A 13,355-nucleotide genomic window follows, 5' to 3' on the forward strand; every position below is an offset into this window, starting at 1 on the left:
AATCTCACAGTAGCTGACTGACAGGGAAGATAAAGTTAGGCGGAATGGCAGCCAAGAGAGTCAAGGGAAGTGTGAAATGTGTGAAGTCAGATCAGAGCTGAAGCGTGCGCACGAGGGGGGCAAGCCATAAGGCGAGCAGCAGGAGCGGCGCGGCCGGGGGAACGGGATGGTTAACCCCACCGAGGGGATGGTTAACCCCACCGAGGGGGCAGACCTGCACTGGCCACGGGGAAAGGACCTGAGCAGGAGCACGAAGTGAGATCCAGGGAATGCAGCCTCCTCGTGAAGTGCATATTCACACCTCTCGTCAAAGAGGATACCAGGCTGCCGTGTAGGAGAGAGATCTGAGCTAACCGGGTTTTCAAAACATCACGGAAAATTGTCACGAGGAAATTCAACCTTCTAACTTTTTCACTTTGGTGCTAGTGAAAATTGCTTCCTGATAGATACGGTGGCCTGAACAGCTCCAGTAAGTGACACTGATAAAGTATTGTATTTTGGCGCAGGCGTGAAGAAAGTTAGCTCAGTTTCTGTTTTGGCATCATAGTTCATCTGACATGAGCGTCAAATGCAATCCCATATGTCCTGTGAAAGATTTTTCTGGCAGTTCCTGGCTACTTCCCAAACTTCAGCATGTAGGGTGAAGGTGTTAGGATATGTCACTAAGTGATGCAGCTCTCGCCAGCATTGCTGCTGCTACTCTGAGTAATCTCACTCGCTCAGCAAGAAGCGTCCCCACTTGCTCTGGGCTGCCATGAGAAGCAGCAAACAGCAGGGAATTTCGAGGGGAAGAATTTCATGTGGGATGGTGCCCTACATGCAAGTTTTGCATGCCCTCTGCAATTTAATTAGGAAATAGCATTTGCTGCACATTTCTGGGCTGTGCTCACAGTTTTTATTTCATGTTTCTTATTTTTAAGGAGGCTGTAGGTGAAATGCAAAGCGTTGGGAGCTGTCAGGACAGAAGGAGAGGTATGAATTTTCACACTGCAGGAGGAAAGGCTGGGGAGAGCAGAGGCTCCCTGCACACAGCCAGGGTAGCTGGATAACCATGAGTTATAAGGAACCTTTGCTCACACCCTTTCCTTCATGAAATAAAACTGCTTTTTAGGTCTCTGCATATTTATATTGAAAGTTTCTGTAAAGCACTCAAACTGTCTTTGACAGATATCCAGGGGTAGCACCATATGGAATTACAATGATCATTCCTTTTTTTTTTCTTTTTTTTTTTTTCTTTTAATGCATTTCTCTCTGAGAAACACATTGGAGAAATCCTCAGAAATTCCTAATGTCTGAAGGCTGGAAACAGAAAATTAATTTTTAAGGAAGATTGCTGATGACTGCTATCATAAAATGGCTGGTTGGTCTAGCCTTTCCAGACAGAGAAAAACAGTCAGGGATAAGATGTGCTAAGAGGATGAGTTAAAAACCCACCCGTTTGGGATACAAATAGTACTGATGCAGGGATCTGCTCTATCCAGACAGTGACCTGAGTGACCTGGAGCCAAGGCAGAACAGGAGAGGAGCACTGTGGTGTTCTTTTCTGCTCTCTCATCTACCCACTGCTACTTCAGGAGGCCTCATCTGCAAAATAGTTCAGGCACCAGGACCACTGCACGCAGATCTCAGCACGACGTCCAGCTGGGCATGAAATCCCACCACAAACCAACTAAGCAATTTTTCTATTTGATCAGCAGCAAGAGGCATTATATTTTATACCGCTGCCAGAGATGTTTGAGTTTAAGCAGAAACATAGAAATTAGTCAGCAAACTACTCTATCCTAGGCACACTCTTGCACTGCATCTCTGCCTGAGTGCCTTCCACGCTTACCTTGAATTGTAAGTATTTCAGAGTGAGGGATTTTTTTGCCAATACCTACAAGAAGAAAAATCCTATAAAAGAGAAGTTTCAGCTGGTGTTCCCCCCCCAGTGCTGCTTCACTATACGTCTGGGATAAAAAGAGATAAATCTGTTCCTTGGCCTCAGCTTTTGTGGAAATTGGAGCTTCTAATATTGCTGGTCTGTCGCTCCTTGTTAGCTGCTCTGTGTGCAAAATAAAGTGAGTGTATCAGAGGGGGAGCAACTGTTACCTGCCATGTCACTTGTGACCAGATCTAGTTTTTGCGGTGTCTCCTTCTCATTACTATAGCTAATGGTAAATTCAGTCGACTGATGTCGGGTGAAGGGCTGCTTGATTTGTTTCCAACAACCTGTGATAAAGAAATAAAAATAGAAGACATCAGGAAGTTAAATGCTTAAAATCAGAAGGCTTATCAGAAAGTTAAATTGTTGTTGTACTCATTGCTGTCAAAAAAAAAAAAAAAGTCCCCTAAATTTGGAGGGTGAGAAAGTGAATTATCAGCTGAGATTTTCAAGTAAAAATTAAGCTATGTAGAGGATTTTTCTCATTTGTCTTTCTTGTCAAGAAGGGCTTAAACTCTGTAGGTGCCTATATTTATATCTTAACAAGGTGTATCAATAAAATACAAGCTTTAAACAGCTGCATCATTTATGTAGTAAAAATAATGCTTGACTTTTTTTTTTTCCCTCAGTAGCATGGTATAGCTTCTGTTTACTTGATATCTCATCACCTGCACCTATCAATTAATTTGTTCTCACAACGTCCTCGTGAGGCAGAAGAGAGAACATCCACAGTGTCAGTTCCTTGCCTGGTGCCTGTAACGTGAGGTTTATGGAGGTGATGTGAGGTTTATGGAGAGGTGGGGTCAGCTCCCAGCTTCTTAAGTCCCAAGCCTGGTTCACAGTGTTTAGGAGCTTGATTTACGGAGCACATACTCTACAAATGAACTGAGTGGGTAAGAGGCTATCTTCAATTTCATGGGATTTGTCCTCATTAGCAAGTGAGAAAGGATTATGATGTGACCTTGAAAAATCATATTAGCAAATATGATGTTAAGTACAAATTAATTTTCTAATGAGGGTGAGCTGAAATGGGTAACAGAGTCCCTTTTCCTGTCGTCAGCACCTGCCGAGGGATGAAATTTTGGAGCTGAGCTGTTGCAAGAAATGTGTCAAGAGACATGCGAATGGCTTAGTGGTTTCTTTTTTTTATGGAAAGCTAAGATTCAGAAGGATATTCCTCTGCAGAGTTGGCCCACCAGGAAAAACAGCTAAACCCCAACTTCCAGGCTGAGAAGAGACCCTGCCCTAGAAAGCATAACTGAGCAAGGCAAAGTATGTTACTTCACCAGGGTTTTGCAGGCATCTCCTAAAGCAGAGTCCTCAAGCCAATCTTCTGCTCTGATTTTACATGTGAAGTACAGACCAGTTTTGATAGGCTTCAGAAATACAGTCCCAGTCAGGGAGGGCAGCAAGATGGAAACACTAAAGCCATAAAAAATTTATTAGCCCTTGCTCTCTTGGAGAACAGCAATCCCCTCTGCTGTGGGGAAAAAGAGGAAAGTAGCAATTTTCTGCAAAATAGGTGTTTTGGAGGAGGGAAGGAAAGGGAGGGCACCTGGGAGCACTCTTATATGCTAATTTATGCGCTTTGTATAATAGATCTTTTGCTAATTGCCTTTCTGTCATAGAAACCAAATTACATTGTTTCTCTGGGCACTGTGCTAGGATGACACAAGTGGGACTATCGCTTGCCATTTCCCTCGTATGAAATAGTGAATTTGAATGAGGAAACGTGGCTGTTCTTTGAGAAGCATTTCACGTGTAATTGCATAAAACCCTTCCCATTGGCCCGGCAGACACGACAGAACAGGGCAAAGCTCACCATTCTCCACTAACCTGATTTCTGAGCATTGGAAAATCCATAAGAAAGTCCTTTGGCTTCTTGCCTGCGAGAAGAGGAAAGCATTTATAAACTTCTGCACTCACAGCATTTCATCTTCACTCCTTTGCTTCAGCAGAGAATCTGTGTTTAGCAGCTGAGAACAACTGTTCGCTTTTAGTTTCTGGAGGATGGCGTTTATTAGACTGCAAGGCATGCAAACCAGGATTTTGACGCTCAGTTATTTCCCCATCTGTATGTACGTCCTGAGTGCTGCTGTTCAAGTTCCTTCTGTCTGGCACTCGTTGAGCTGATGTGTGCATGTCCTTATCTGTCACTCTAGGTTATATTTGGGGTCTGCTCTTCTGAATTCTTTGACTAGTTTGTAGATTTTACTGGAAATTCAGGGCAGAGCTGAGTGCTGCTAGGGAGGAAGCAGCATCGCTGGAGCTTTGCTTATACTTCCAAATCCCTACCTGCTGACAGATGCATTTCCCTGTTCTGCATTCGAAGGCAGGTTTGTAGGAAAGGACAGCTAGTGGGACCCAAAGCTAGCAATGCTTCTTCCAATCCGCTGACTTGTGAAATGAAGTGGCTTAGTTTTATCTGCTTATCTCAGTGTATGTGTGCAACTCCTTATAGATCGGCTGCAATTTCAGCCTGCACGGTTAAGTGCCCTCAGTGACCAGGAAGCAGAAACACAACAGGAGAGAAATGAGGGAAAATGCTTCAGATAGCTCTAACGTTCCCCTTACTGATTTTTTTCTCTGGTTTGGTGTGCAAACTGTTCCATCTTTGACTTCACTACATCTTAGCACTTGTGGGTATACGTAGGCTGAAGGGACCAGCCAGTTGCATTGACTGTAAATTGGGGGGTGCAGTTGTGATCTAGTTCACCTTTGGTTTCGTCTGACTGGGGGCTGATTGAGAAGTACAATTTACAGAGACACAGCGTGAGTTCTGTTTGGAAGGAAGACTTCCAAAAGATATCAATTTCCAGTTTCCTGGTAAAGAGGCTCTGGAAAGAGGGCATGTAGTTGGAAGCATCAGCTAGGTAGCCACAAATACCTCCAATGACAAAAGACAGTATCTTACTTTCGTAGGGCTGCACAGATACAAATTCCAGAGAACAGGAACAGACACAGCACTATGAGGATTGGGACAATTATAGCTGTAAGCTTTAAGCCTGCATGAAGAAATAAATGGATAAAAGTTAAAAAGGCAAATTACTCTGAAGCTAGATATTTTTTACTGCACAGAATACAGCAAAAGGCAGATAATCTTGCAGGAATGCTCCTTGCGAGAGGGCATGAAGATGTAATATCATAAAACTGCAAAACTGCTCCTCGGCCATCCTCAGTTGCCATGTACATATGTGGAACAGTGCTGAGGCAGAAGAGTTAAATGCATTTCTCAAGGCTGACACTTGGTTTACTATCTATACACATCCTTACAAAGAGCAGCTCTTTCTTATTACATGCTAAGTAACTTTTTTAAAAGGCCCCTTACAGCAACGCTGTTTTCAGTTGCTTATGAAGCTGCTAAATAAAGCTGCAATTTTCTATGCCAAGTATCTGGCTCCTGCTGAACTGGTTGAAACATTTCAGTCAAAATAGTTCAAAGATTTCCAAGACTGGAGCTAGGGAAAAATGTTTTGCTCGTGTTAAACAAAAATGGTTTAGAGCAGGGATTTGGGAATTATCTGTGGGGTGGCTTTTGTGTCAGGAGTGTGCATTTCGCTATTCCTGCAGACACTTACAAGGCTTTGAGAATAAGGCAGTGCACATGTCCACAGGGTATTTACAATTTAGCAGATAAAAGCTCTAAAGATCTCTTTTCCAGTGAAGATGGATACAGTTTACCCATACCACTGCACAGATGAACTGAGCTTTTTCTTGGCAAGAGAAATGAAGTTTCAAATCTTTTTTCTTGCGGTGATCACTTCTTGCAACCAGTTTGTTCACAGAGACAGCACTACAACCATCAGCTACCTAACAGGTAGCAGCGTTTGGTGTGGTGGGTCTCAATTCCTGCCTGGCTACAGATCCACCAGGTAGTCTAAACAACAAATTTTATTTGTTTGCTTTATTAAGATCTAAGGAACTACCTCCACAACGTTAATGGATAAAGATTGCAAATTAAGGCACTGAGGGAGAGGTATGAGAATGTAGCTTGTCTGAGACCCATGAACATAAGCATTATGAAAAAATGTTCAATTACACAATTGTGCACTACTGTACGGTGCTTGGTGCTGGGGACCTGCTGTGGGAGGAGTTATGGTTGATCTGGGAGGAGTTAAGGTAACACTTTTGTGAGACCACTGTCTCGTATGTTACAAAAATTAGAAAATAGAGGAAGAGAGTGAAGAAGACGAGAGCTCCTCCAAAAACGCTAATGAGTGCTCAGCATAGTCCACTGAGCCTACCAAGCACGGCAAATAACCAACATGACAGGGAAAAGAAAGCCTGATATTTCCCACATCAAGGAAATTAAGGCTTTCAATTTCTTTCTGTGCCTCAAGACAAAAACAAGCCATGCTCCTCCCTATTCTCTCAGTAGTTAATCTTTTAAAAAGTCTGAAGGGAAAGTAAAAGTTTTGATTTGTGAGAAAGTTTAAAGTTTACTCAGGCTGGGATGAAGACATGATGTATCGCAGAGAAAACGTAGTGATGGGTAGCATTACCTAAATTGGTTTCTTCTGATGGGATGGGCTCTGTAACAGTTCTGTCTTCTTTTCCAAGGGAGGTTTCGGTGCTCTGACTTGTTTTTTGCCACATTGAATGCGTAAATGAACTGTTCACTGCAACAGAGAGCAGAGGACCAGTTGTGTTGCAGTAGCACAGCACGCTTTTGGGGCACTGTGCCTGGGAAGCACTGCTTACCCCATACCTTGCATTATTCGACAGCCGATCAGCTCAAGCTTCAGTGCTATGCGTTGGTTCCAAGTCTGAGGGATGATCCTCACGTAGCGGGCCACTATCGGGGGGATGAAATTATTACGTACGATGTCGCCAGAATTGGAGTTGCCTTGGAATATCTGCAACAAAATGCAAGTAGGTTATTTGCTGTGTTTTAAACGTCTCTCAAAAGTGCTCCTGACTTCCACCTTCAATCATTTTCATTATCCAAAACCAAATATATCGATCATCTGGGGTGTAGCCACAAGACTTTTGGAAATGGGAGCTGTGAAAAAAAGAAGTCTTTTTAGTTCTGACAGATGATCACATTTTCCTATTAACTTGCGGAAGAAAGATTATCATTCTTTTCAATTCTGTGTAATTTCTAGTTAATGTATGCTGGTATAATGCTATCATTTTTTATTTAATAGCACTGCAGTGCCCTTCCTTGGGCAATGGGGGATACAAATATAAAAAGAAAAATAACCCAGCCAAAGTATTTATTTATTTAAAGTGAAATATATTTAGATATTTTAGTAAATTCCTCAGCTTTCTGTACCAAGATTGAAGACTGACTATTAACTATGTTGCTGTATCTCTTTCTTTCTGTACTTATACAATGTTTCCCAGGATCAGTTCAGCCTGCATACAGAACAGTAGCCCTTGCAAAATTAGTTCTTGGAGATGTTTCGGCATGGCCTATGAGAATTTAAGAGCCTGATCAGATAGGGAAGCAAGCTCAGCATATCTTAGATAAGACAGCAGGCCACACAAGGTTCAGATGAGACAGGTTTTGTCATGCTCCGTAGCTGAAACACATCATATATAATAATACTTTCATAATTTTATTTGTAAATAACAATTAACAGTGGAAAACTGCAAAACAGCAGATTTTAAATGGCTAGCCTTCACAAAATTCACCTGTTACTAGGTTGACTTTTCACTTTTGGGGCCAACATCCCCTAAGTTTAACATTTATCACTTAAAAAATCTTAAGCCAATTAACATTGTGCAGTGACATTCCTTTCTGTACAAGTGAAGAAAATCAGAGCTATTGGAAATCTCACCAAAGATATTGGAAATGTCACCTGTTCTCACAGGTCTCACAAGTTTCTAAAAACTACAGTCAAGACTGAGGACCAGGTAAAGCCTTACCCTGGAAAAAGCTGAGCTCCTCCAGAAAGGATTAGTGAAGATCTGGAAATGGGGGAGCAGAGGGGCTTTTGGAACATGAATTTTTCACAGAAACGTGTTTGCATACCAACTTGTGCAGCACACCCACTGCTTGCAGGAGCCAGTTGCACTGCTTTTATCAGTTCATTGTTGATATTCAGAGTCTGACAGCTGTTGTGTGTACAGTTTTTTTTGGTTTATGAGCATTTATTTTAAGTGCGGTTACATTGGTTCCTACAGACTTTTGTCAGAAGAGTCATGCCTGTGGGGGGTAGGAAGTGGGGCAGTCCCCAACACTACCTGAAGAGAAGCTCAGTCTGCAGGTGCAGCTCCACCAGCAGAGCTGTGCTTCTCCCCGTGCCGGCTGTTTTGCTTTTCCGTGTTTTGTTTTGCACCATCCTGGTGCATCTGAAGCTGAATCTCAGCTTTGCTGATGCAGTACAACTGCTGAGCTGAGCTAAATACTTGTCCAAATAGCCTCTTGTACAGCTTCAATTACACTTTTTTAAAAATAAAAATACTACACACACTCACATGCCTCTGTATGTATATCTCATAACTCCAGCAAGCCCTGGATAGATTCCTTGTTTCAACAAGCTCACTATCTACTCTGTAGCTGTAAATTACTCTGGTGAAGGCTGTCCAAGTCCAGACAAGTTTGAAACTCCTAATCTTTCTTGACAGTGAAAGGCTGTCTTTCAATGTCAAGGCAGCATATACATTTTTTCTCTGTGCTTTTCCCAATTTCTCTTACCTTTTCTTCATTGCTTAGAATTCCTTTGTAAGTTCTCCATTTCGAGTTGTTATTTTTGTAGTTCATTATAAATGTCTTTACATAAAAGTTAAAATTCAGTGTAGTGGATCCAGAACCAGTGGTTTTAATTCCTAGTAACAGAATGCAGAAGACATTTTCAAGTTAGGTTTCCTTCTCAAAGGAAGATTTTCAAATGCAAACACACAAGAAAAACCAATGCAGAGACCTTTGCCTTCAAAGCCTTAATTTACTTTTCAGACTATGTTTGGAATTCAAGGGTTGTCACTGAGTTTAAAAGTTGGGGCAAGAATGGAAATCATCACTGAACTGTGAATTTCAAAAAACAGCTTTAAACAGAACCTAAGTTAATGACTCCAAAAATGGTAATTGTTTGTCTTGATATTATGGTCCATATCAGCAGTCTTTACGCTTTCAGCAGCAACTTTAATTTACCTTTTTTATCACTAAACCAGGAGTTGAAAACAGGAATCTCTTTCACTGGGGCCATTATTTCAAATTCTGTGACTTTGAAACCTTTCTTATTGATTCAAGAAATGCATTCTCAACAGATCCTAAGCAATCATTTATCATACATCCAGATTCTACTGGTCACTGTGTAAATATTTTGTTCTGAGCCTACAGCATCCTTACAGATCATGCATGCATTAAAGTGAGTCCAATCCTATATTATTATAGGAAGACCAGTCTTGTGAATTTCTATGATTTCTTTAATATGAAAACAATATTCCTTGACACATAGCATTTAATGACATCTATTGAAAGAAAGATTGCATTAGTGCGTTATTAGCTTTTCAACTTTCTCCAGCAGAAAACCCAGCTTCTAATAATCAGTGTGATCTACCTGTTATTCTCTTCTTCTCTCCGAAGTCTATCTCTAGCCATTCACGATTACTGCTGTGGTTAGAGGCCCAAGCCAGTCCCTGGACTTGAAGCCAAGCCTTGTCAGGAGACCACTGGAATAGTTGTCCAAATTCGTTGGTCTCCTCCCAGTAGGAAGACGCAGTGATCTGGCTCTTGGAGAGGAACGCTTCATCCAGACTGAGAGATTTATTGCAGCCTAGGAGTCCCAACACAGACATAAGCAGTCATTTTGTGTTTTCACAGCATATTTTTACATTAGGCTAGCAACATATGAAGACCGCCCACAACAGCCAAGTCAGATGTTGCCTAATCTGGTGCTAACCTGATGCTGTCCATTAACTGTGGTGTTTGCCAGTCAATTTGTAGAGGATAATGCAGTACTGGGATGGAGTCCCTCTCCTTTACCAACTCAGCTCCTACATACACGACACCTTCTGACTGCATCTGTTATTTTTAATTTGCCCTTTTGTTTTTTAATCTCTGAATATTTTTTTTATTGTTGTTCATGTGAAGACTTCTTATTTTTTTTTTCCTTCTGAAACATAATATTTATGTTTAGAGTTTGGCATTAACTAATTTTGCTATACAAAACATTTCTAAGATGAAGGCACTGTACCGAAAGGAACACTTTACCGTAAATATTTCACGATTTTCACCTGCAGTGAGGGCTAGGAAATTTACTCATTAGAGAAGCTTCTTGATACTGCTGCCAAGAGGTGATATCATGAAGGTAATAGCTGCAGGTAAGTATTATAAAATCCACCAAAGAACCCACAAAATTCTACACATCAAGGTTCCTCAGAAAGAACAGGCCAATGTGATATGGTTTCAGTGAAGTTAAAAATAATTTCCTGGCAATTTCAAAGGCCTATATATGTTCAAGAATTTTCAGTGGAACAGTAAATGATTTTATCTAAAATGACTGAAATATAACTCGAATGAATGAGCACGAACTTTTCCCCCCTCTTTGCTGTGTTTTATGTAAATTAACAGCTTGACAGATTAAAGATGCTTTTGCTTCTTTGAAACTCATAAACAAAGGTAGCTCTGTGTAAGTTCAATGTAAATATATTTTCATTCCTCTGTATGTTTTAGTTCTGGTATAATGAAGATGGAACTTATAAATATCTGAAGAAAAACTGCTTTCATTTTCTGCCACCTAAAGTACATAAAAATAGAATTATCTGATTGCCATTTTTCATATGCTAGCACTAGAAATGTAGCATCAGAATACTATTTCTGTTTCTCATCTATGTGCATATGACCCATTCCTATTCTGTTTTCTTCCTAGCTCACTTCATATCCCCTCAATTTTTTATCCAACTTTTATCCAATTTAAAAAATTGTCCTAAAATATCCTTACTGGACACAATCTAACATTCTTTACATTCTGATTGCTTTTCAAAACTTTTAGGAAAATTCTTAAATAAAAAGGTAAAATGTGAATATCTAACAAGAAAGGCATTATACTTACCATTTGAAGTAAATATAAACCGCTTATCTGACAATGAACCACTGTAAGAAAAGAAAAAGTAATTCAGCCTTTCAGGAACCAGCCATAGGAGTGCCAGAACATGGGTGGCTTCACTGTGGCACAAAATCACTTTTTATCTAGCAAAATATCTCTGGCCAGATATCTGCTTACTTTGCTGCTTGACTACCCACCTCCTAAGAGCACTCTTGTGCATTTCATGCTGTGTGTTCAGGTCACTAACAGCAGTTTTGATCATTTGCTGTGCCTTAAGGTGACTGACTCCCCATCTCACCAGCCTGTTACTCTTCCTGTGCACTTCTGCTTGACTCCTCTGCACAGGACCTTTATTGATGCTGCAAAATCCTTCACCTCCTGCTCCTCAAACCAGCAAAATAAAAGCACACAAAAGAAGCCAGGAACTGGAAAGCCAACAGGGACTCGCATTATCTACAATGCTTGCTCCAGTGTGGGGCTAAATGCTCTTCCCCCATCCGTTTAGAGTAACTTCACTGAAATCAGTGAATTTCTACTGGTGTAGTCCACATCTAGTTTGAAGAAAACTGGCCTTAAGTTATGTTTGGTTGTGACTAAGCCACATTAGCTCTGGCCATTCCCATGTTGGCTAAACGTGCGTACCAGTCAGACAATGCAAACTGCTGCTTGTTTTAATCTGGTTCAGATTAAATGGATTATGTTCTGATTAACAGTTTGCTTCTGTTATAACCACGTCCAACAGCTTTTATTAGGACTTGTTCTTTTGGCTCTGTTAACAGCAGCACATCTGTGGCTTCCCTTTTGTCCCTCCTTGTAACAGACTACTTTACTTCCAGAGCAAAGCCATTCCTTGGGCCATCCTGCACAGCCCTGCACAGCGCAGACCACCATGAAATAACCGTAGCAAGGGAAAGCTGTGCACTCCTTGTCCATCCACGGAGCCACTTTCCTTTCTGATTCCCACTGAGATATCCCTGAGATCTTTTTCCAAAAGTGATCCCTTTGACTGGCTGCATATTAAAAATGAAAGCATGGATTTTAACCTGAAATTCATTCTGATTTCCTGAGAATCTGGCCCCTTCAACGCTGCTCCAAGTGGCTGCATGCATCAGGTACCCCTTTTTAAAAATTGTGGCCAGTGCAACTGAGCAGAGCAGTAAAACAACTGCACTTCAGCATCAAGACAGCTCCCCTTCAGGCTGCCCTTCGTTGTCAGCCAGGAAAATTTCCCTGAAGGTTACCTATAAGAGTCCAACAGCCTATAGCCTAGCAGTGGTGCACACAGCCATATGTTTAGAGAGTCCTGCAAATGGGGAAGTGGAAAGTGGTCCTGTGTCTAGGTCAATAAAAACACTGCTGCTTTTTGTCGCTGGGGGAAAGTTAACGCCTACAGGCAAACAAAGTCCTTCAGGGATGATGGAAGGCGAGGAGAGTAGCTATGAGAATGATGAGAAATTCAACCCCTCCCTCCCACATCTTCCCCCCAGGCGATCCTCACGGGCCATCAGATGTGCTCTGCTTGCTACAAGCCATTTGGAACTACAGCCAAAACTATTTTTGCTTTCTGAGTGAATACAAAGCAATCCAATTCAAGAGAAGAAAGGAAAAGGAAAACATGCGGTGATCAGTAAAACCTCCCCAAAATAGAAATCACAGCACTCTTCAAATACTTATTTATATTTATACACTATCCCTTCATAATAGAAAAGTCACCGAGGTCCCTTTCAAACTACAGGTCTGCAATTTGAGCAATGAAAGGGAGGAGGTTAGCATTCCCAAGATCTATAAAGCTATAAAATCAAGCTGAAATATTTCTGCTATAATTCTGCAAGTCACTGAAGAGGACAAACTAATTCAGTAAGTGGTAATTCATCAATTTCGTAATGTGACAGGTGGCATTTGTCACACAAATTTCACTTTGTCCTTTAAGGAATGGCATCACCCTGTGCTCCTCATTTTCCTGGCAACCTTCAGGATCCTGCCTAGCCAAGAGCGCCAGTGACAGCATGGCAGACCTGTGCTGGTGCCTCTGAAAGGAAAAAAAAAAGGATGCTGCTTCACATGATAAATGTGTGTAAATCTCAGATCCATTTTTTCCAGAGTCAGTCCCAAGGAAGCTTCTTATAAGCAGCGTGGGTTAACACCACATCACATATTTCACTATTCATGAGCATGTGGGCTCTTCAATTTTCAAAGACAAATGATTTCACATGTGCAGATGTACAGTTACGGGCCTCCACAGGCAGCTCACATTACAAAGTTAAAACCCCATATATTTGTACTCGGGTAGCAGAACTGTCCAATAAATCCAGTCACTTGATCTTCATTATATCATTTGTGGGTTCAGGTCCGCACATGGGGCATGAGAGCTGAAAATCTCATAGATAACAGGGCATAACAAGCGCACTGAAAAATGAAGTCAGGGAGGCCAAGGTCAG

General features: G+C 41.4%; 1 protein-coding gene across 4 annotated transcripts in view; it reads right to left on the reverse strand.

Annotated features, from left to right (window-relative positions):
- The window catches only part of DCBLD1 (discoidin, CUB and LCCL domain containing 1), a 48,772-nt gene that overhangs the window by 2,856 nt on the left and 32,561 nt on the right, over nt 1–13,355 (reverse strand). The window contains exons 7-15 of one of the 4 annotated variants that reach the window (XM_048065523.2): nt 10,924–10,964; nt 9,430–9,645; nt 8,568–8,698; nt 6,633–6,780; nt 6,427–6,543; nt 4,839–4,929; nt 3,761–3,810; nt 2,092–2,211; nt 1,832–1,876 (exon numbers count right to left, since the gene is read on the reverse strand). In XM_048065523.2, the coding sequence (XP_047921480.2) occupies nt 1,832–1,876; nt 2,092–2,211; nt 3,761–3,810; nt 4,839–4,929; nt 6,427–6,543; nt 6,633–6,780; nt 8,568–8,698; nt 9,430–9,645; nt 10,924–10,964 (959 nt within the window). The remainder of the gene's footprint in view (nt 1–1,831; nt 1,877–2,091; nt 2,212–3,760; nt 3,811–4,838; nt 4,930–6,426; nt 6,544–6,632; nt 6,781–8,567; nt 8,699–9,429; nt 9,646–10,923; nt 10,965–13,355) is intronic. The other 3 variants (XR_010830405.1, XM_048065525.2, XM_066994380.1) reach the window with 3 other exon arrangements.

Source organism: Anser cygnoides, chromosome 3 (assembly GCF_040182565.1).
Source record: "Anser cygnoides isolate HZ-2024a breed goose chromosome 3, Taihu_goose_T2T_genome, whole genome shotgun sequence".
Taxonomy (NCBI): domain Eukaryota; kingdom Metazoa; phylum Chordata; class Aves; order Anseriformes; family Anatidae; genus Anser; species Anser cygnoides.